The 23,897-nt window shown below is 43.2% G+C and overlaps 1 protein-coding gene across 3 annotated transcripts in view; it reads left to right on the forward strand.

The window, feature by feature from the left end:
* Nucleotides 1-23,897, forward strand: part of LOC133136825 (F-actin-uncapping protein LRRC16A) — a 69,390-nt gene that overhangs the window by 35,881 nt on the left and 9,612 nt on the right. For all 3 annotated transcript variants that reach the window (XM_061254589.1, XM_061254591.1, XM_061254592.1), the window contains exons 13-32: nucleotides 2,399-2,502; nucleotides 4,230-4,307; nucleotides 4,612-4,688; nucleotides 4,873-4,977; nucleotides 5,232-5,301; nucleotides 8,082-8,163; nucleotides 9,182-9,281; nucleotides 9,632-9,686; nucleotides 11,361-11,533; nucleotides 11,847-11,915; nucleotides 13,616-13,709; nucleotides 14,540-14,638; nucleotides 15,080-15,208; nucleotides 15,328-15,459; nucleotides 18,390-18,565; nucleotides 19,190-19,277; nucleotides 19,636-19,776; nucleotides 22,768-22,834; nucleotides 23,173-23,366; nucleotides 23,752-23,858. In XM_061254589.1, the coding sequence (XP_061110573.1) occupies nucleotides 2,399-2,502; nucleotides 4,230-4,307; nucleotides 4,612-4,688; nucleotides 4,873-4,977; nucleotides 5,232-5,301; nucleotides 8,082-8,163; nucleotides 9,182-9,281; nucleotides 9,632-9,686; nucleotides 11,361-11,533; nucleotides 11,847-11,915; nucleotides 13,616-13,709; nucleotides 14,540-14,638; nucleotides 15,080-15,208; nucleotides 15,328-15,459; nucleotides 18,390-18,565; nucleotides 19,190-19,277; nucleotides 19,636-19,776; nucleotides 22,768-22,834; nucleotides 23,173-23,366; nucleotides 23,752-23,858 (2,140 nt within the window). The remainder of the gene's footprint in view (nucleotides 1-2,398; nucleotides 2,503-4,229; nucleotides 4,308-4,611; nucleotides 4,689-4,872; nucleotides 4,978-5,231; nucleotides 5,302-8,081; nucleotides 8,164-9,181; nucleotides 9,282-9,631; nucleotides 9,687-11,360; nucleotides 11,534-11,846; nucleotides 11,916-13,615; nucleotides 13,710-14,539; nucleotides 14,639-15,079; nucleotides 15,209-15,327; nucleotides 15,460-18,389; nucleotides 18,566-19,189; nucleotides 19,278-19,635; nucleotides 19,777-22,767; nucleotides 22,835-23,172; nucleotides 23,367-23,751; nucleotides 23,859-23,897) is intronic.

A 23,897-nucleotide genomic window follows, 5' to 3' on the forward strand; every position in this document is an offset into this window, starting at 1 on the left:
TTTAAAAGCACAAAAACAATCCCTAACCTTTTACTCAATTACGACAATAGTAAATCACGCAATAAATGAATGCATTATGAATAGCCTAGCCTATGTATCATCAATATGAAATAAATAAATATGGTTGAATAAATAAAACACATATAAAATAACGTCCAAGCTGAGTAGAGTAGCGCAATTTTGCTGGTGTATGTCCCATACACGTTCTTATCATTGAGATGGACAGAGAGTGGCAGGTGGTGACAGAAGCTTTTGTTGGTGGCTGATAATAGCGGTCTCTGAATTTATGTACACTGTCTCATATACTAGCACAGTGTTCTGCAAAGCAATTCCAAAGTGTCACAATTATAGTATGGGACCCCACTGAGGAAGACAGGTTATTCTGGCTGGGCTGATTTCAGTGTCTTTCTGAACGTAGGGATCCCTGTTCCCCTTCCAGAAAGTCCTGTCTTTACTGAGCAAATCAAAATCTGTCCCCATGATGTGAATGTGTCCCAAGAGTGAGGTCTGGTGGGCTTGTCACAATGTTCTGAGAGGTGACAGGCTCCTGCCAAATGCAGCTGTTGCAAAAGAAAAGAGACAATAACCATAAGCCTCCACGCTGCCTCCCACACGAATAAAAACTCTCCGTCTCCAGACGGACTCTCCGACAGCTGAAAGTCATAATTGACTCTGTCTCTCCAGCCTATCAGTGTACGGTCAGAATTCAGCGTGGTTGTCTGGTGATTACAGTAGATGAGTGAAGTCTTCTAAAGCCACCGTCATCCTCACCAGTCCTGTGAGCCTCTCGGGACACTGCAATTTAAGTACTGCTCCCTGCTGGACTGGCTTATGTGTGTGAGCCAAATGCAGTCAGGTCAGATGACACTCATTGATTGACCCCGTGGCAATGCTCTGAGTGAGCTGAATCTCTGCTGTTAATCGATGAAGTGATGTAGAGTAGGCCCCCCAACACGTGAGAAGCACAGGCGTTCTGGAGACCACTTCATGTCAGGCAGTATTTACTTGAGGTCAGTTTTTGCATTTTGAATGTCTGTACATTTATATAGGTTTGATGTATGGTCAGTATCAATGAAAGTAACATTTTTCAAGCCTATAAGCCTTGATCCCCAGGGTTTCCCACCATTGCTCAAAATGCATTATGCCATTGCTCCATACGGATGCAATCAGAACTGGTGTTCCTGAAGTAAAACAGATGGCAGATATGGGTGCAGTATAATTAATCTATTCGGCACAAGTGTCCTGGAACCAAACAGTTTAGCAGGTACTACATTATGTGAGCAGTAATTAAGCAGTCAGCCTATGTCAAACAATCGGCTTGATTGGCAGCTGTTGCTTCAAAGAAATGTCACTAACAGCAGGGGATTCCCCCACTTACTCTATGGAGCCCTGCTACTGAATTCAACATTAAGGGCTGCCACATCAATAATGCAAGTGTCAAGGGTTATTTGCATTGCATTTCCATACATATTAGTTGTTTTTGGCCAGTCTGCGAACATGCTTGTGGGTCGACTCGTTCAACAAATGAAGCAGAAAATCACTGATAGGATGGAAACCTCTGCACTTTCCCTTAAAGCTGGGGTGGGCGATCTTTGGGCGTGAGTAGAATCTGGGCAGAAGAAGAAAGATTTTGAAAGTATACAGCAGTAAAAGACCCGCCCCCTCCTCTCCAGTGAGCCTCTCGGGGATGCACGTCACAATTTTGATAGGCCGGCTCCTGGCTGAGAACTGCCCTCATTGGATGTTAGCTACCGGGATCGATGAAAAACGAAAGTCCCTGAAAATCTGTCCTTGCACAGTCACAGATATCAGATTTGGTTATCGGTTGGTTTTTGCTAGCTGTCAAAATGTGAAGAGAATTTCATGAAATATTACCAACAATATTGCCTACCCCAGCTTTAATTGTTTCATTCACATTGTCATTTTAAGAAGACGATGTCTTGAGTGCTGTTCTTTTCTTCAGAAATGTGGGTTTGTGGAGTGCTGTGGGAATCTTGAGCAGATTGAGTTGGCTAGGTCTTGTGGTTGTCTTTAGTAAATTGAATTAACAGAATGGTGTAAACCGTAGCTTGCTGAACACTATGGTCATCTTGAGCAGGTTGAGTTGACTAGGTCTTGTGGTTGTCTTTAGTGAGTTGAATTAACAGAATGGTGTATTCCGTAGCTTGCTGAACTCTATGGACATTTTGAGCAGGTTAAGTTCTTTGGAAAAGTTTGACATTTTCATTCGCTTTGATCTGCACCATTGTATTTATAGATGCCTCAATAAGAGGAAGAAGTGCACTCTTGGTATGCAAGCAGAATATGCCAATTAACTTCCTCTGCAGTCTCACATAGCGCTGCAGAAAGGCTGGAGCCATGCTTGCCTCCTCCTAAAATACTTTCTCTTCCATTTCAGGTGTGAACAGCCTTGCCCAGTCCCTGAGCGCCAACCAGCCCATGCTCAGCTCGCTCACTCACCTGGACCTGTCGGGGAATGTCATTCGAGGGGATGACCTCCCGGTATGTGCCAGTGCTTTGTGGGTCACTCCTGCGGAGAGGGCACTGCTCTCATGTGCTGTTAGCTAACGCTGCAGAAGCAGAAATCTGTCTCTGAGGTGTGCTCACTAATAGATCTGTAGATAGTGTCTGCTAGTGTATTAGTTTACTGTCCCAGTGTAGTGAAAGGCATACTCCTGTAGGAGATGTAGTCTGTTGGATAACAGTCCTACTCACTGTGGTCAGTATTATGAGGACGTCACAATATGTTTTTAGTTTTTACTACCCTACCAACTAAAACCTTCCGTCCCTGGATGACACTATAGCAAATTATAGGCTACCCGATTAGACTGCTGGCCACTGTCAGTGAACACGTACCGTGTTCAGATAATAATTTAGCTGAACCTACCAACCTGAAGCCCCCTAGTTAGATAAAATCCGCAGGCCAGATTTCAGTCCTCATTGAGCATTATCTCAGTCATCTGTCTACCAGTCAGGGTTGGAGAGCCATAGTGTGTGGAGGTTAGAGGGTTCAGTTCACCACTCATCCAAGGTCAAACCCTGGAAAACTGAGCTTCCAGCTGTCCACCTCGCTTCCTCTTCATGGTTCCCACAATCCCATGGGACACACATGATTTTCTATTAGCTGCTCCTTAGTGCTGTCATTCTTAAGACAGAAAGACTGAGCTCTCCAGTGAGGAATCTTCAGAGATGCGCTGCTCCCCCTCCCTCTTTCATACCTCCTTATCCTACCACTAAATCAGCCTCCACTAAAGTTATCAGTTCCGCCATATTGATTGCGCACGCCAACCCCCTTGCACAGCACGGGACGGCATTCCTCACAGGGCCAGAGTCGATGACCAGGCCGTGGCCGGTCAAGGTGGTTGTCATGGAGAGCTGCTGTAAATTTGTGAATTCACCCGCATCGACCTCCTTCTCTTTATGTGATTTATGAGCTGTCTGCTAAACTCTGTGTCACAGAGGAGTAATGTGATCATGCATGCCATTCCAGAAAACAAAAGCATCTTTTCTCTGTGTGGCTGAGGTGACTAAGTTTGCAGCATGTTTAATCTGGAGCAGAGTCATTCCGGGGTCCATTGCCAGTCATGCCAGTCAGTCTACCCTGCTGAAAAAAAAAAGTCATGTTTTGAAACAGTTCAGACAAGCTACCAGCCCTAGCTGGTTGACCAGCTCATACCCAGCTTCTTGACCTGCTTTTTGATCAGCTTGGCCATGCTGGTTGACCAGCTCATACCTTGCTAGATCAGCTTATGACTAGCTTGACCAGCTCAATTGTCAAGCTGGCCAAGCTAGCATAACTGGATTTTTCAGCAGGGCAGTCAAATGACCCCTGGCACTGAGATACCATGGGTGTATCAAAATGAAGAGTATAAAACAACTGGTTCAGTGGCTTCTGTGATTATCAACTGTCTTGGTTTAAGTAATAATGCCTGTCAGGTCTTTCAGATGTGAATGTATGATCTGGTTGTTATTCATCAATGAACCAAAATCCTCACCAAAATCAACGAGAAAAAAAAAGAAAATCAAGATCAAATCATTGTTTTATATTCACATTTATTGCTACATAATTTTGCTGGCTGACACAAAGTGCTGTGATTAAATGTTGCCTAGTAGCCAGAACTCATTTGCGTTAGTCTGTGAGCATGTTTTAAGTATCTCTCTGGTGTATTTCAGGCTGTAAACATTCCTGCCTGAATGGACCATTCATTTGCCTTTGTGTCTCCTGACAGAATCTGTACAATTTCCTGGGCCAACCGAACAGCCTGAGCACCCTGGACCTGTCCAACACTGACTGTTCTCTGGACGTGGTGAGGGAGGGCACCTGCCCTATTTTACTGTTGCAGTTGTTATGATTTTTTTATTACAATAAATCATGTTATTCATTAACATTGTTTAGGAATGTAAGATACCTAGGAATCCTCCCAATTATTAATACATTTCTTGGCACGTGTATTGATTTATATTGAATGTTTGAACACTTAATGAGTGTTGGTTAGCTGGTCCATAGTCAGATGTAGTTATACTGTCCCAGAATGGAGCATGTAGAAGAGGATTTGATGTGCATTGCTGGTGTTATAGTGCTCACTAAGTGCATAAATCTTGTGTCCTCAGTTGTGCGCTTCCCTCCTACGGGGATCAATCGAGCATCTGTCTGTTCTCAATGTGTCAAAGAGTGTCTTCTCTCACAGGTAAGGGTCACTGGTAGCACCTAGTGTTCAGCTTCTGCCTTGACATCACTCGGACTGATAGCCCTCATGGAATTGTATTTAAAACTTATGCGTATGGTGCATAGTTACCGCCCTGTGTCTCTCAGTCAAACTCAGGGTTGGATTCAGCTCAGCTCTATGGTTTTGTGTTTACTTTTAAACGCAGGAAAGGCAAAGAAGTCCCGCCCTCTTTCAAGAGCTTTTTCAGCAGCTGCATGGCCCTCCGGAGCATCACTGTGTCTGGAACCAAACTGCCTCCAGAAGCACTCAAGTGAGCTTGCGCTAGCTTATTATCCTCTCCCATTGTAAAACTGTAAAAGCCTCTTTATGTTCTCATTTAGAGGGGGGGGGTCTGTGAATTGGCTTTACTTCAGACAGAAAATCAAACCCTGAATTGATACATTCAGCGCTGTTTTTTTTGTTTTTTTTTGGGGGGGGGGGGGACTTGAAATGCCATTTCAGTGTGAATTTTATTTCTTTTTTTAAATGATTGTCTCATTTCATTTGAAATTATTTTGCCCTCAGAGCGCTGTTGCTTGGCCTTGCCTGCAACCCCAATCTAAAGGAAGTGTCCTTGGATCTTAGTGGCTGCGAGGTAAGATGGAGAACAATTCCAAACGACTTGAGAGGCTGAGCTCCTGTTTCATTTTATATATTCAGCTCATGATGGAAATACCATATGAAATTTAAATTAATATTAAATGCTTCATAAATGTTTGTGTAAAAAGACAAAACAGTACTGAATGTCAAGGAGCTTTTACGTCCATATTCCTGATTATTATTTAATCTTTTTTTTTTTTTGAAAAATAATCTTCAAGTCAGAAAGCACTTCATACAAATGCTGCTTTGCTTTGAGATATTTTGTCCTATTTTAGCTTAAGCAGTTCTAATCTCTGGAAAACCTTTTGCCTCTAGGTGCTGAATATCTGTGCGCGCCATTGTTACCTAATTATCCACTCGCCTGTTGCCTTAATTGCACGGACTGGTGTGACAAATCTGCTGCAGTCAGTGTCAGTATCGGCTCAGTGAAAAGAATGAGATTTTCATTTAGCAGTTTGGATTTATTATCTTCAACATTTTGTCTGCACAGCCATTGCGATATCAGTGCTTTCAGAGGTTGAGAGAGAGAGAGAGACAGAGAGAGAGTGAGAGAGAGACAGGCTCAGAGAGAGAGAGAGAGAGAGAGAGAGAGAGGCTCAGAGACAGAGAGCAGCTCAGAGAGAGAGAGAGAGAGAGAGAGAGAGAGAGAGAGTGGCTCAAAATCACCAGAAATCTGTTTGTATCAGAGATGACACAGGGCTCTGATTCTGGACAGCCTGGTTCCAGTCCACCTGAGCCTATAATTGCATCATTAAATCTGAAATGAGTTTGATTGGGTGAGGTTAACCCCCCAGCCCCCACACACTTGAGGTGCTGACACAGACTATTTACTATTTGTGGCTCTGAGTCGACGAGGCTGTGTGGTTGTTGCTTAGCATGAGTCAACCGTAGTATTTCTATAGCTTTGTGCTGTCAGCGAATATCTGAACCCTACGCATTGTCTTAAGGTCCTCTCACAAGACCAGTAAACGTGTCAAGACACGGCTTTCGCAAAATCTCTTCACAAAAGGCTGAATTGGCATGAGAAAAAGGGGAAAGCCTATTTCCATTGCTAATAGCGTCACTGAGATCGGCAGGAACGGATTAAATGACATTGTTAAAGACAGCGCGTGAATTCTAATGCATGGCAAGCTTAATTAGAGGTCCTTTGGAGTTATAGAAACCTTCTTCATTTAATCTGCTGAGAATTAATGTATTTTTGTGGAGGATGGTAGGATTAACTACTTCTTGGAAGGATCTTTTTATATCTGTGCTGGCTGCTGGAGAATAGTGTGGTTGTTTCTCTGCTGTACATGCAGTTTCTTTGTGAGCTTTGACACTGTTCTGTTCTCTCCCTTATTGCTTATCCAAGCTTGGCCACTGTGTAAGTATCATGCTACAGAAGCTTAATGCAATCACTTCCTGACCCTGAAACTCATTGGCAACAAGCCAAGTGTGCATGTGAGAATATACACTCACTTTATTAGGAACTCTTGTACACCTACTTATTCCTGTGATTATCTAATCAGCCAATTGTGTGGCAGCAGTGTAGTGCATAAAATCATGCAGATACGGGTCGGTAGCTTCAGTTCATGTTCATATCAACCGTCAGAATGGGGAAAAATTTGATCTCAGTAATTTAGATTTAGATCTTAGTCCAGCTCTCTTTTCCATTATTTTCATTTGCTCTGGTCTCGTAATTTCCAAGAACTCCTTGCACAGCAGCCTATGAAATGGCTAAAGCTGTGTGTGCTTTTCAGCTGACCGCGCCCACAGGGTTGCTAACCTTTAATAAATGAGTGCTGTTACCCGGAGTCACCTTCTGCTGCCAGACAGAAAGATTGAATGATGTGACACGGAATCACCAGGAAGCACTAAAGCTTAGTGGTCATGTACCAGGAGCTTAATCGAATCCCCCAGGTTCAATCTCGGCAGTATTGAGCTTCAAAATAGTGTTTGCCCTGGACACTGAGGTCTTTCTCTCACCCGTTTCACTGTTCAGTTTTGTTTCAATCCCTCCCGTCAGCCATTAAATCTCCCCGCTTCCGTTTCGCCTGAAACTTGGCAGCCTTCTGCAGTCCTGCATTGTTTTCCTGCCGTGCCAAGAACACTCATTTTATGGTGAAAGGCCTCGGCCGGCCGGCCTTAAAGCATGCTGCCAGCGTCAGCTTTGGTCGGCAGATTTTTCAGAGCGTGGCCTTATCCTTGTTTGGATTACGCTCAAAACAGGATGAAAAATGAGTAACGGGGTGTTTTACTTTCATAGCCTCTTTAAGAGGCACTAGCCTTTTTGAGTCTGGGTGTCAACCTCAGACTAGTCACCCGTGTCTTTTTTCGTCCACTGTGAGCTTTTATCTGTTTTTACAGCTGTGATGTCAGCACACACTTCGAACATCTGGTTCATGTTAAAAATTTGATTTTTGATTTCCCTTTGAAAGGACGAGTATGTGTGCTTTGTTTTGCATACAAATTCCCAGACCCCGGTTTCCTGCTTTGGTTTCATAATGTTAAAATGAGTCTTAATTTTTTGAAAACAAATACAAATGATGGAAAGGCTATTTGGTCAGAATTGTGATATTTGACCAACATTTATTTTTGATGGAATACAAACATAACAAAAAATGAATGCTGTTGTTAAAGTGCTGTTTTATATACTGTATGACAAGGGCTTTAGTAAATAAGAAATAATCACAATGTTTAATAAGCTGGATGTGATTCTATCTGATGACAGTGAACCAAGGGTCTGGACCTTGATTTTTCTCAAACTGTGTGCTGCTTTTGTTCTGTCGACTGCAGTTGCGGTCTGGTGGCTCTCAGATCCTGGAAGGCTGCATAGCAGAGATCCCCAATATCTCCAGCCTGGACATTTCTGACAATGGTATGATCCAGCTCCTCCACCTGCCTGGCATCCACCCACTTCTCCATTTCTACATCATCCCTCTAAGTCACCACCCATTCCTGTCTGCATCCCTTCATCTGCTCATCCATCCATCCATTACCAATCTGTCTGAGCCTTCCATTCATATCTCAATCTCTCCATCTGTCTTTCTTTACCTTTTTATCTATCGATCTGTCTATTCATCTATGCTACTTGTTTATTTCTTGTTTATTTTTAAGCTCTTTTTCCAGCATTGCTTTGTCATGAACCTCTAAGTGGATATGCTACAGCTGCAGAAGACCAATAAGTCTAAAAATTAAGTCTAATAAATGCCTAATGAAGTGCTCACTGAGTGTATATACCATATGTTTCTACATGTATATTACGTATCACCGTCCATCTTAGTATGTCCTTGTATTTTATGCCAATATATTATAAAACTGGGATGAATAACACCTAAGCTTGTAGCACTACTGTGGTTATTTTGAGTTTGTTGCTATAGTCAGTTGCTCAGAGGTCTGAATATGGCAAGTTAAGGAGGAATTATCCTTCCCCATCTGGTGCAGATTGAAAAGGATACTACCTGGAATCTGCTCATTACTCCTGCCTAGTTTATCTCCCTTTAGGAAAAATTCACATCGAGTCATTTAGCAATGCCTAATGGGGCTATTGACTTTAATGAAGTGTTTATAATGAAATGTTTTTTTGCTGTGGAAATTTGCCGTTTGGAAAGAGTAGCTGGAGCATAAAATATGTTCATCATCTTTGGTGAAAAAATGTAATTATTTTCTTGGTTCAGGGAGTGCTTTTGTTGGTTCAGGGAGTGCACATAGAGTTTCAAGACTATTTGTGAATTGGCTCAGATGTCTGTATCCTTCTCATTTATGTACATAATTATAAGTGATTGAATTTAAGCAGTGTTGCAATTCAGTACATTGGTATATACAGTTCAGAACCCCAGCATATACAGCTCCTTTCTTATTGTTTTGTTTTGATTTTTGTTTTGTTTTTTATCAAGGCTTGGATTCTGATCTGACCACACTTCTGGTATGGCTGGCAAAAAACAGATCCATCCGCCATCTCTCACTGGGGAAGAACTTCAACAACATCAAGTCAAAGTAAGAGCTCAGCTGTGCATCAGGGCTTTGGAGGGAGGTGTTGGTGTTAGAGAGGGTCACTGGTGGAGATCAGAGAGGAGCACTGGTAGAGAGACTATGGTAGGCATATGCATCAGAATTGTTGGGAAGTGATCCGATCGCAGTAGTTGCGATGCCTTTGTGCTGTGGAAATGCATGTATTCATGCAGTTATGCTGAGAAGACTCTTTTACGATGTTTGTTTATATATATATATATATATATATATATATATATATATATATATATATATATATACTATACTGGCACATTAACTTCCCATAGGTATTGTCCAGGAGTTTCAGTATTGTGATATGATTTATATTTTCACAGGAATCTTGCACCCGTCTTGGATAACCTGGTGCACATGTTACAGGAAGAGGAATCGGTAAGTTCTACAATATGGCGTAGCCTTGCGCCCAACACCAACTGGCAGAAAAAGGTAGTTGAGGAGGTGCCTGGAGGGAAATACGCCCAGTGAAAATGAGTCACACTCATTCCCTTAAATTGAAAGAATGAAGTGCATCGATTTAATTTTCCCTGATTTAAACGAGAGCATTTCATTAGGAGGTAGAGTGGCAAACATAATTGTTCTTCTCGCAGCAGCTTATTAGCTCTGTCTATCATTCGGCCCTTAATATGAGCCATTTGTTATGCGCCCAGAGTCGTCAAACAGCCCTCTCCCCTGTGTCAAAACTATTAATGCTCTTATTTAAGGTCTCTTTACTTTCTCCTGGAGAGGAGAAAGGGCTGAACCATCAGTTTCCTTGCAACCAGGGTGCTTAAGATTTTATGTTTGGGGTCTAATTGAGCCCAACAGTTTAAATAAACACACAATTATTTTAATATAAATATTTTGATGCCTTCTTATTGTTTCCAAAATGACTAGTCTTTTATACATAAATGAATCTCATTTTAGAGCCTAAAGTGCGGTAAGTGAAAGGTTGGCACCTGTATGGGGAAGTACCACCAGAATCATCCGCAAAGAAATCTGTGATAAAAATGGTTGTATATTTTGTTACATGTTATAGTTACAGAGGGTCAAAAGAACCCCACACAACACATTTGTATGCAAATTTGGTACAGGACTTAACATAGCAGTATGTTTATTGCATGTTTACCATTTCATCCCACCAAATTGGAAAATTTGAAAAATCATCCAGTATCAGCATGAATCAATGTTAACTGATTTTTAAGAGATGTCAAACACTAAATGGGTTCAAACCCCAAACATAAGAGGAGGGTTAAATCATTTGAGAGTGCCTCAGCTCAGGCCAATTCTGAATGGAATTTAGAACGTCTTTGGATATACCAAAACTTGGTTGAAGACCAAAAGCCCCATTAGAAAACCACAGAGAGAGCTGCAATTCTGACGGCAGTGCAGGAAATGCTGCCTCTCACACAGCCCAGCTCTGTGAGGACCAGCAAGGCCCTTGGGGCTGGAATGTGCACTGTGCTGTAGCCATCTGTGAATGTGCTGAACTGTGGCCATTTTAATTACGGGAGGGCTCTGCTTGCCACAGAGGCAGTCAGGACCAGTGAGGTGACCTTTCAGAAGACCACACACTGGGGTTATTCAACCACAAGCTGTAATATGAAAGGAAATAGTTCTAGTGTTCTGCTGGATTTATACTGTGGTATTGCTGTATGAGTGCTGTCACATCCAAGGGAAGAAATTTGTAAAAAATGAAACCTGTCACCACAAGATGAACTGAAAATCACTCCTCGCTGTGGAAAGAGGAATCATGGAGGTTTTTACCCCACGGTTAGTTTGGATTGGAATTGGCATCACAAATCATTTCTAGATACATACTGTAAATGCTGTGTCTAGATGCAAAGATAAATGGGGAATGGAGAAGAGGTAACTGTAAAAATCACAATGTGCCTGCAGAATGGATTCCATTTCGGAGAGCCAGAGAATAGACAGAATTAGTTTGAATGAGTGAAAATCGAGGTTCAATGAGCGAACAAGTAGTAACGAGTACAAATGGTAACAATGAAAGCAGCGGCAAAAATGATGTCTTTTGATCTGACCAATGTTTAAACCCCTGCACCCTGACAGCCCCTGACCTCCCTTTCATTGGCCGACTCCAAGCTGAAGACTGACCTGACCATAGTCCTGAACGCCCTGGGCAGCAACACCTCCCTGACCAGACTGGACATCAGTGGGAACGGGATGGGGGATATGGGGGCCAAGATGCTAGCCAAAGCCCTGCAGATCAACAGCAAACTCAGGTCAGGCGGAACACATTAGCATGTTAGCACTGCCTCAATAACCGTCCTCTCAGCAGGACCAGGTACACATTGAGAGAAATCATTTTGAGTTGTAACACTTTCTGTCCGTCAGTCAATAAAACACTCATAAGGTATATACCTCAAATGTGCTTTTATTGCACAATGTTTTTAATTTGTGTTCAAGGGCGTAAAAGAAAACCAGTCATTTTCACATATAGAGACAAGGTTTTTCCTTTTTGAAGAGGGCTAAACCTGTATGATATTCAAGTGCGATTTAAAATTCTGTCTGTTTTTTACGTGTCCACTCAAACAGGACGGTTATTTGGGACAAAAACAACATCAGCCCACAAGGCCTGCAGGATGTGGCTGCTGCCCTGGAGAAGTAAGTATCCCTGTGTGTGTGTGTGTGTGTGTGTCTGTGAATACTGCATGTCTGCCACTCATATCTGGCACAGTGCCTGATGATATCCCATGATGCCGTGGTGCATGACTCTCAGAGCCATAGTGTGTGAGTGTGGCGAAGGGGGAATGCCGTGTGTGTGGGAACCAGGCCCCCCTAGAGCGTGCGGTGAGCTGCCCTACACACAGCCAGCTGCAGCTGCAGGCTGAAAGGAGAGAAATGTGTGGGAATCACTGGTGTCCCCTCATGCGCTGGTTTCACTCTCTCCGTGCTGCAGCTGAGAGAGGTGGGGCCAGGCTGTGGGGGGAGGGCTGGGCTCAGAGTGGCATCTCCAGGCAATTCACTAACTGTCCTTCTCAACCGCGCTGAAAAAAACAGCTCAAGCTGGGTTTTGAAACTGCTGGTGGGTGGTTGGCCAGTTCATGCTATACCAGTTTATGACCTTCTTGACTATCTTGAAAATTGAGCTGTGTGTAGTTGGATTTTTTGTCAGGAAAGTCAGTGCGTGTTATTGAGCGCTGCAACCAAAACACATGCTCTGCTCTGTGGTCAGTTACTCTCAAGTCAATTACTTTAAAATTGCAGGCCACATAGTGCTACAGGAGAGGTAGTGTCAATCACTAGAGAACCTTCCACTTAATTAGCCCATGTAGCATAAATCAAGTTCTGTTGAATTGATTTTTCTGATGACAAAACAGGGCTACCTGTCAGCCATAAATATCGTATTCATTCCTGCTGTCATATGTGTCAGTCAGCCGTGCTGGAAGTGGCGAAGCCCCCCATGTGAGGTCTTTCCCTGCTGATGCTAATTTGTCAGGGTACCCTCCATACTCATAGGCCTGTCACTGTGAAGGTTTTGTCTATGGCCGTAATTCCAGGCATCAACCATGTGTCTAAAACACTCTTTTTCTCGCATGTATCAGGTGTTTCCGAGGGATATTTGCAAGCAGTGCCTTCATATGCATTTAGCTTCTAGCTTGAATTGGCATTTTCTATTTAAATAGTGTGTTTTATCAAAGCCAGGACACACACATGCTGACATGCTGTACTGTATGTCTCTGTGTCTGAAATATACGCACATGTGCACACACAGCATGTCAGCTCTTTTCAGTATAAGCTTGAGTAATTCCCAATTCCCCTGTACATTGTGGCAGAACCTATCGTAGAGGAGATGAGGAATGGCCTTCTCACCTATTCTGAGAGACAATCCATCATCCCTGTTCAGCAGGATTAATTTTCCCTTCTACCACAAATATTAATCCAGGGTGCTATGGAGATTTTACATTTACAGAGGGTAATTACCATCCTTAATGATGCCATGATTTAGTCAGTTAGTGTAGGAAAATGTGTTAGTACACAGGTGCATTTATGCCTAGATATAAATGGCCTATTATGTATTCTATGTCATGCCTAATTATAAAAGTAGATTGCCTCTCATGACAATATTGTACATACATTATTATAGAAAGTACAGTAATTCTGTATATAGTACTATAGAAATACACATTTATACAGTACTTTCTGGAATGTGGAAGCTTAAGCATCACCCATGTGTCTCATGAAACTTTATATTTAATATTTGAATGGGATATCAGTGTTACTGGAAATAATGATGGCTCAGCACATGTGATTCACATTTCTGAAAGCTGTGGGTAGTCACACGTTTGTGTTTCATCCGACAGAAACTTCACCATCCGGTTTATGCCCATCCCCATCATCGATGCCTCTCAGGCTCTGAGGTCCAGCCCGGAAAAGACAGAGGACGCACTGATGAAGGTCAGCTTCCTGTCCCCTCACTGAGACATAAACAAACCAGAATATTCTTAGTTCTGTTTACCCCCAGAGAGTTTCCAACAGATGCTGACAGAAACTGCGTATGTGGGTTGTTGACTCAAGCCACTGTTTTAATGTCACGTCTTTTTCCTCATTTGCTTCACTATTTATCTTGCTTTATTTGTTTGCTCTGTGTAATGCATTTGGTTTTCAAATAAATACGAAATGAAGCTGCTATTCTGAATATGAACTAAACTGAATATCGCGCATTATGTGCATCGTACTAAAGTACACTCACTGAACACTTTATTAGGTATTTATTCTACTTATATTTTTACTTATTGGTCTCCTGTTGCTGTAGCCTATCCACTTAAATGTTTGATGCGTTGTGTGTTCAGAGATGCTCTTATGCATACCACGGTTGTAATGTGCCTTGCTGTCACCTTTCTGTCTGCTTTGACCAGTCTGGCCCTTCTCCTCTGACCTCTCTCATTAACAACACATTTTTGCCCGCAGAACTACTGCTTTTTTTTCCGCACCATTCTCTGCAAACTGTAGAGACTCTTGTGTGTGAAAATCACAGGAGATCAGCAGTTTCTTACTCAAACCACCCTGTCCAGCACCAACAATCATTCCATGGTCAGAGTCACTTAGATCACATTTCTTCCCATTATGATATTCTGAAAAACAGCTGAACCACTTGACCGTGTCTGCATGGTTTTATGCATTTAGTTGCTGCCAGATGATTGGCTGGTTAAATATTTGCATTAAGAAGTTGGTGTTCCGGTCTACCAAATAAAGCGGTCACTGAGTGTATCTCCCATTCTTTTCAGATTGAAAACTACCTACTGCGGAACCACGAGACTCGCAGATACCTCCAGGGGCACGCGTACAGGTTACAGCAGGGCATCGTCACGACAACCACACAGCAGGTGACCTTTCTCACAGCAGAAAGCTCTGTGCTCACTTGCCCACTTTTACCTACTAAAACTACATGCCCTGTAATCGCCTTCCAAGTTGGTCTTTGTTTTAAAATTAGCCATAGGTAGTATTAAATTGGAAGCTGGTATGATTTAGATATGGATTTGAAAATGAATCTCAGGCAGTTTAAAAGGTTAGAGTGTCCCTATACTAGTTAGATCTACAGCAGATATAATAGCAGTTAATATCTTAATCTTAATATCTTTGAAGTTAATATGGTATTGGTTTCAAAATTTAGTCAATTTCATGGAATATCAGTTTGATCAAACAGTATGACGAATATGGAATGAGATTGAGAGGAGTTGAAGAAAACATTTGTTTGAGGATATTACTGGGAATTTTGCAATTTGCCATCTACTCACTCCTGTGACTCTCCCACCCCGCCCGTCCAGATGATGGACCGGATCTGCGTCAAAGTCCAGGACCACCTGAACTCCCTGCGCTACACGGAGACAGACGCCATTCAGGAAGACATGAAGGTGGCGGAGAATCTGATGAAGGATGCCAGGAACTCCAAAACCGTGAGTGGAGACAGGAGCGGAGGGGCCCGCCCCCCAGGGCTCTCTCCAGCTCTATTGTGTGTCAGTCAGAGGTCAAAGGTCAGCGGTGAAGAGTCATACTCCCCCTGTGTCACCTGCAGCTCCTGCCAAACCTGTACCACCTGGGCTCAGCCTCGCCCGGGGACATGGGCGTTCCTCCCGCCAGTCCTATCCAGGAGAAACTGGAGTCCATGGCAGGGGAGGTCACCAGGGTGATGGACGAGCAGCTGCAGGTAAATAATCTGATACCAAAGGAGAGAATGAAAGAGAGATGACAAGTGCACATATGTTTCTGCATACAGTGTAGTAAAAACATCTGTTTTCATGTGGGCAGGCCTACTGTTCACTCTAGTTTTGTCAATTCTTCATAATTTAAAAGGCTTTTCCGGCATGATATACACTTACGGAGCACTTTATTAGGTATTTATTTTTTTGACTTATTGGCCTTCTGTTGCTGTAGTCTATCCACTTAGATGTGTGTTCAGAGATGCTTTTCTGCATACCACTGTTGTAATGTGTGGTGATTTGCTTTACTGGCACCTTCCTGACCAGTCTGGCCCTTCCCTACTGACCCCTGTTCTTAACAAGACGTTTATGTCTGCAGAACTGCTGCTCACTGGATGTTTTTTTTTGTTTTTCACACCATTCTCTGCAAACTCTAGAGACTGTGCGTTAATATTACACAAGATCAGCAGTTTCTGAGATATTCGAACCACCCTGTCCGGCACCAACAATCATTCCACGGTCAAAGTCACTTAGATCTCATTTCTTCCCCATTCTGTAATTTGGTCTGAAAAACAGCTGAACCTCTTGACCATGTCTGCATGCTTTTATGCATTTAGTTGCTGCCAGATGATTGGCTGATTAAATATTTGCATTAACAAGCTGATGTACAGACCTACCCAATAAAGTCCTAACTGAGTGTATCGGATAATTCAGCTATCACTAAGCGATACAGCTAGACACCATTTGATTTAATTCAGTAATGGATCCAGTTAAGTCCCCAAAGGAGGGGATCTAAAAATGGAATGGCATGGTCATGCTGGCCATGTACTGTTTTTTTATGTTTTTTTAGCTTAGAGAAGAACTTTGTGTTTTGACACAGCAGAAAATAGTGTGCTGTGAACTGGTCTGGTCTATTTTCAAAGTCATCCACTGGGGGTTGAGGTTTGTCTATTGACAGTAGTTCATGTATTTATTGTGCTCAGCCATGATAGTCAACTCTGCAACAATTGTTGCTGTTTTCAAGGGATACGTAGAAACAGTAAGAACAACTGACCAATACTCATCTACTATCACATGCATCCAGCTTTAAGAGTCTAGTGGTGCAGAAAAGACATTGTGCAAACATTGCTACAATGTTACTGTTACCAAAAGCCATACAAATAAAAGCGTAGTGCAGTAATAGTAAAAAGCAACAATGGTTTGTGTTGGATCTGACTAAATTATCTTTTGGATCAAGTACAACAGAAACCACCTGTTCTCTGGTAAACAGACATCTTTGCTGTTTCATAACTCATAATTGAAGGAATACCATGTTATTTTTTGAACAGGTGCAGCTGGCTTGAGAAGGAATTTCTATTTGAATTCCCGTGCGTACGCTTTTCACTGGTGTGTAGGGTTTCAAGAGAGCCCTCTGCACGTCAAATCCTCCCCTGAGGGGCCGAGCGGGAGGCACCAGTAATTGACGGTTTGCTTTCCTGCACCGTAAATATGTGCATAATTTGCGAGCCGCAAACGCCCTTTTCCGGTCTGTCCGCTTGTCATTTCCCACTCGAGCCGTGATTACCGCCGATCAGCGTGATGAGAATGACCCTCGGAGGGGCCTCTGGGATCGGCCCCGTGTATCTGGGGGTGGTTCAGCTGGGATTAACGTCGCTGTGGACACAGCCTGGGCTGTTCCTGCTAGCTCCTGTCTATCGATTTCCTCTGAGCTGCCTGAGGGGACAGATACTTGTAATAGAGGCTGCATTCTGGTCTGGGTGTTTGTGTCTTGTGATAGAGGCTGAATTCTAGTCTGGGTGTTTGTCGTGATAGAGGCTGAATTCTGGTCTGGGTGTGTTTGTGTCATGTGATAGAGGCTGAATTCTGGTCTGGGTGTGTTTGTGTCATGTGATAGAGGCTGCATTCTGGTCTGGGTGTTTGTGTCATGTGATAGAGGCTGAATTCTGGTCTGGGTGTTTGTGTCATGTGATAGAGGCTGAATTCCGGTCTGGGTGCTTGTGTCATGTGATAGAGGCTGAATTCTGGTCTGGGTGTGTTTGTGTCTTGTGATAGAGGCTGAATTCTGGTCTGGGTGTGTTTGTGTCTTGTGATAGAGGCTGAATTCTGGTCTGGGTGTTTGTGTCATGTGATAGAGGCTGAATTATGGTCCTGTATGGCTGTGGCCCTGATGACAGAGACCTCAGTGTGTAACGTTTATGATGAAAAATCTTCCACCTACTTAAAGACCTTCTGTGACAGTTACAGGTTTTTCTATTAGCTGCGATGGGGACCAGACTTTCCCTGTGTGCTTTAATGGCCCTAAAGACCTGTAGCAAAAGCTGAAGTTATTTTTAGTGAAGTTGTAGTTTTTGTTGGATTGCAGAACCAGAAATTGTAAGAAGGTATAGTCAAATATCCTGAGCAATCACATCTAAGAATGTTGTCATGGTATTTCTGTGTGGGTTATGGGCTGTTCAGGTTTTCATGACATTGTAGCTTTCTGTCTCTTCCCTGTCTTATCTTATCTCTTGCTCTTTCATTATGTCTTGATATTACCCTCTCTATCCTCACTCCCTCCCCCATAGGATTCAAACATGCATGACCAGAGGTACCTATTATTACTGAAACATCGCAGAAAAATACATTAAGGACTAACCTTCGACCCCTTTGTAGATAAGTACCCATGAAAAGAAAACAAATGTCTATTATAAGACTTTCCCTCTCACCTTCCCTCCCCCTCACCGCCACTCCCTCTCTTCCGCTCTCTCCCTCTGCCACCCTCTCTCCCTCTTCCCATTCATATCCCACCCTCTCTCTATTCCTCTCTCCCTCCCCCCTCCTGCTCTCCTCCCTCTCTCTCCCTTTCCCCTCCCTCTCTCCCTCCCTCCTTCCCTCTCTCTCTCTCCCTCTCCCTCCCTCCCTCTCTCCCTCTCCCTCTCCCTCCCTCCCTCCTGCGCAGTCTCTGTTGCTGTGCATGGTGGACGCAGCTGAAGGCCTGTGCCCTCATGTGATGAAGAAGGCCAACCTGAGGCAGGACCTCATCAAGGCCAGCAGCGGCCGAACAGTCATCCCGTGCGACTTTGTCAAGACCACGCTGCTGGAGCAGTCCGGCGTGGACATCATCAACAAGATCAGGTCAGAGTGCCCCCACATGGGCCGGCATGGACAGCGCAGCCATATCAAACACAATTCCTTTTCATTGGGACTTTTCCGCTAGAAAAAGGGAGAAAGTACTTCTCGGTAGATTATGATAACTATGGGGGCTTATCTCAAATCTGTGCATGTTTTATTATTAATATGTGGAGCATGAGTGTTTTAACATTCCTTCTATCCAGACATTCCATTTTGTTTTTATTATGTTGGTTTCCTTCTCTTGTTTTGATGTGTCTTTTCACACCCAGCAGGGAGTCTTGTTAACTCTAATGTACTGATGGATATTCCATGTCTGTATTCATGGCCCCATGTATTTAATGGCCTCTGCACTATAGTGCTGTTTTGCATTGAGGTGTTGGACTGACAGTGTTAGAGTGCGTTTTGATTGGTTGTCTGACACCTATGCTATGATGTGTCATTGTAGATTGATGGCCTGCTGATTTCACATTTCGCTGTCTGCAGTTCCCCCGTAAATTAAACTTATCTCTCTTTCTCTCTCTCCTCCTCTCTCTCTCCCCTCCTCTCTCCCTCTTTCTCTCTATCACTCTCTTCCCCTCCTCTCTCTGTCTTTCCTCTAATATCACTTCCCTCAATCTCTGCTCCCAGTGAAGTAAAGCTCAGTATGGCTTCTTTTCTCTCTGATCGTATCGTCGATGAGATTTTGGAGTCCCTCTCCAGCTCACAGAATACCCTGGTGAGGTCCCATGCACACATACACACACACACACACACACACACATGCAAACACACACACACACACACACACACAGACACACACACACAAATGAGAACTGCTGCGAATGACCCCGTATCAAAAATGTATGGAGAATCAAGTTCATTGATCTCATATGTTTAAAAGAAAACTGATATGTATTTATTTAAATGCCAACCATCTTAAAATAATCATCTTCCTGCGATTGGTGATTTCATTACAAACTCATCTCTGACCTGTAAATAATGACTTGACCAGTCCTTCCTCCTCACATAGGAGTGGGTGGGGTTTAGGGACAGGGTCACAGGTCACTGAGCATGCTCTGTTCTGCCCTCCCCAGGCAAACCACCTGGTCTGGAAAGGGCAGCCCCTGCCACAGCAGGTATCCGTGGAAACGGAGGTCCCAGAGGAGAAGCCAACCAAGCAGGCCAGCCTGGAACAGACAGAGGCTGACAGGCTAGAAGAGATGGACGCCTGCATGGTAGGGCCCGCCCACTGGGGAAAGACGGTTCCTCATTGGTGTATCTGGACCTGTAGCCATGCACATTTACAGATAGACTGATCTGATTGTCTCTTTTCACTTTCCTTTGAAAATGCAGGACCTCCCCTTTTCTTCTCACTTTCAAAACACATTCTGTCTATTGAGATTCAGGCTTTCATTATGCATTATGCATTTAAATTTATATAAATTGGATGGACTGCAGTCAATTAGAAAGATAATGGTTTACTCCAAGGTAAGTAGTCAAACACCAAGTGTTTGGGTTTACTCGTGCGACACTTTCTCATTGCAAGTTAGCAGAATAAATATTGTTCTCATTATTCTCCCATGCGAGTGCTGTGCCCTCGCCTCTTGTTGAAATCTTTTCCGTTGGAGACACGGAAACAGCTTGACCTTGAAAGAGATACGACTGCAGACGGACTCCCGCCTCCCTTGTCTGTAGCTGGCTTCATTAATTTCCCTCTTATTTTAGCTGTGCGGTAATGGAGAGGAGTCCATAGGGCTCCCAGATGTTTTTGTGAGCGCTAACGCAGGAAGGACCACAATCCCTCTTTTCCCTCTTTGACAGTGTGGACCTGTCATGTGAATAAAGGCAGAAATCCTCTCTTTTGAGCGCCCAAGACAATTTTAATACTGCAGACCGTGTGGCTCACGGCCTGGTTTATCGTTCACGGCTGAGTTTCTTGTTGTTTGCGCCGTGAATAAACATGAACAGACAGCCTGGGTTGCGGTTTGCGGTGCGATTGGTGTGGAAGGTGTGCTCTTGAACGGTAAGATGTCGCAGAGGCCCTCAGGCCTAGCAATGTCAGCCACTGCGAACGAGGAAACTCTCCCGCCAACGAGCAGCGCTAGTTCATATTTACTGGACAGAATGCGTGTGATTGGTTCATTTCAGGCTGATTGCTGCCAGTCTGGGTGTTACCTGCGAGTGACCTAAAGGGTTTCTGACTGATGGCACTCAATAGAACTGTTTTCTGCTGCATTACCTGTAGCGCATGGACTCCCTGGGTAAGATAAAGCCTTAGTGCTTCAACTGTAATATTGACACACTGGCCTGGCCTGAGAGTAATTTTAGATTTGTCAATTGTATGATCATTTGGGCTGCTCTTTCTTGGCCCTAGAATAACCTTAAATGAACAACATATTGATAGCTTCATTTCAGTGAAATTATACAGATCAAAGCAATATTGCAATTGTTTTAAACTACTGATACCCTTTGTTTTTAACTGTCTATCATTTATATGTTATATTTTTTATATGTATTTCATGTGCTGCCCTCTTAGACAGCTCTCCCTTGTAAAATATATAATGTATTATATGTAGAAAAACAGCAGTGCCTGTATTGACTCTGCCTGTACAAATGATGCAGTCCAACACTTGTATATAGCATTGACTCTGGCTGTAAAAATGACACAGCACACTGCTTGTATTCACATAGTATTGACAAACTGACAGTAAAAGCCACCCAACCCAGTGCCTGTATATAGTATTATGTCTATAATGCAATTGCTGCCTAGCCTTGGCTCAGTGAGTGTTTTGTATGTACAGTTTTTATCCAGCTGTTGTGGGATTAGTGATGGCTAGGTGAACACCCTGCACTGCTGTTGGCAGAGGCCTGTGGGCTGATGTCTGTGTGAACTGACGCATGTGGTATGAAGTGGTATAAAGAGATGTATGATTTAGCGCTGTGATTGTGGGTCCTGCAGCCCCATGTGGAGAACTAGACTCAGACAGTTTAGACTGATTGAGCATGGACACTGTGTGCAGTGATGGCTAGAGCCCTGCATCAGTCGCCAGTGAAAAGCTGGCCTGCTGTTGAGTGCCTGTGGGTTGTTATCTGTCTTTATTCGTCACAATGTCTGTCATGACCTGTATGTTTGAACTACGTGAGTGAAGTGAAAGTGAAATAATTTTCAACTACACTTTGTTAAATACCCTTTTTATTCTGTATTTATTCATCCTCATCTTAAATTAGAGTTCATATTTGAGGAAATGAGGAAACGGTTGAAGGGCATTAAGGTTCAGAGCAGGAAATGGAGGCTTTGTTTGCACTTTGCTGGATTCTGAAGATGATGAGTGCAGAACATTCTGGAACATGAATTAGGAGCAATATAAATCTGTTCAATGTGCTAGGGGGCAGACAGACTAAATCTGTAAAGTTGTGTGGCATGGTGTTTGAACCTGGTTCAGCAGGCTGTGGTGGATAATGTCTGTCTCACTCCAGACAACAGTGAAATACGATTCATGGAAATATGCCTTTCTTCTGAAACAGCTGTTGTGTAAAGAGCTATTTTCTTTGTGGATAACAGTTTCTGAAGGGCAGAACTTGTGATGTAAAAGGCCTCTCATCAAAAAGCTACCAAGCAGTTCCTATCTAACCACAGCAGATGGAAAATCAATCAGATAGTTTGTGCTTTGAAAACACAATGGACACTTCCAAGGTATTAGGCTAGTTCTTGGCACGGAAGGGCAGTTTACGTCAGCTTGAAGGAAACTTGAGCTATCAGACACATAACACTGTCTAAATAAATCACCCTCTGTTTGGTGCCATTTTATTTAAAAGTCCTGCTGTTTCATCTTGTAGATGGCAGAAAAAGTGTAATTGAAAAAATCACGCCAACATCTTTGTTGCATGCATTAGATTTTATGTTTCATATGTTTTCATATGTTTTATATTGTCTGTAACTTTATGTGTTGATGCCTTCTTGGCCAGGTCTTCATTGGGATTTTTGAATCTCAACGGAACTAACCTGGTTAAAAAACAAAAACATATTTGGTTACATATTGAAACAGTGCTGTTCATACTTTGTACCGGCTTAGCAAGTATCATCTCCAGGGACAGCAAACGCACCTGTGCAAGTTAACTGAACTTTTGTTCAGTTTTTTTATGTCAAAACAGCTAAACGGTAATGATGTGGTCCTAAGCTTGGTTTTTGCTTTCAGTATTACTGATGCTGTGTCTCTGTCCTCCAGATGACACCCAAGTCTAAGAGGAAAAGCATTCACAGCAGAATGCTGCGGCCAGTTTCTCATGCTTTTGGTAAGCTCGCTATCCTTTCACAGCTAATGCTGAAAGTCAATGTGAATGTATGAATGAAGCATTTTAACACTCAGTGTGAAGTATATGTCACATTATTTATCAGCCCTTATCACACTGCAAAGCCTCTATCCCCAAATCCATTTAACAAATGTAGAAGTTGCACAGCATGGTAGTGTCTGAATTCAATTCACTTAAAATTATTATATATAACAAAAACGAAGCATTATTTTCCTAATAGTTATAGCAATATTGTTCAGCTTTGTGCCTTACGATAAGAAGTGTGCTGCAGACTTGGTGTTTATTGGTTTTGTGGCGTTTTATGATCTCTGTTCTCTCAGAGATGGAGTTTGACCTGGATAAGGCTCTGGAGGACGTGCCAATCCACATCGAGGACCCGCCCCCTCCGCCCAAAGTGGAGAGGATGGCCTCTGTGGTCCTGTGTGAGCTGCCCTCCGAGGAGGGCACCAAACTGCAGCACATCACCAAGCTGCGGCCCAGGAGGAACAAGAGGACGCACCCGAAAAAGATCCCTGTGGGTGCCTCTCCCTCACGTGTACAGCAGGGTCATTTTTGAATTATCATTATCTGGGATCTCCGCATTTCATGGATCATATTCATCCTAGCACCAGAAGGCTCTGGGCTCAAGTCTCCAAACAAGTTCTACATAAGCCTTTAGAATGATGCCCATTGCTGGAGCCTTTTCTCTGCATGGTCCTGGATCATGAACTTGCTATTTGATTTGAATCCTGTACAAGGGGTATACTGTACTTGCATGTGAAGCTGATTGATGGCATATAAACTGACTTAGACTGCAACCCTATGAAATATTAAGATTCAGCTTTGTCTTCCAGTGTTGTTTCTCTGACCTCAGAGACAGCCGATTTTAAGGAAATGCCTTTAACTTGGTGTGTCTGCAGGTCAGAAGTACCCCGTCGCAGGAGAGCGATCAAAACAGCCTCATGGGCCGGCTGGATGAGGGCATGGATGATTTCTTCTCCAAGAAAGTGACCAAAATAGGACTGAAGTAAGTCTGTTATTAAAGACTGTGGCCAGCCGTGTTGCA

This window comes from Conger conger, chromosome 9, assembly GCF_963514075.1.
Source record: "Conger conger chromosome 9, fConCon1.1, whole genome shotgun sequence".
In the NCBI taxonomy this organism is placed as follows: Eukaryota; Metazoa; Chordata; class Actinopteri; order Anguilliformes; family Congridae; genus Conger; species Conger conger.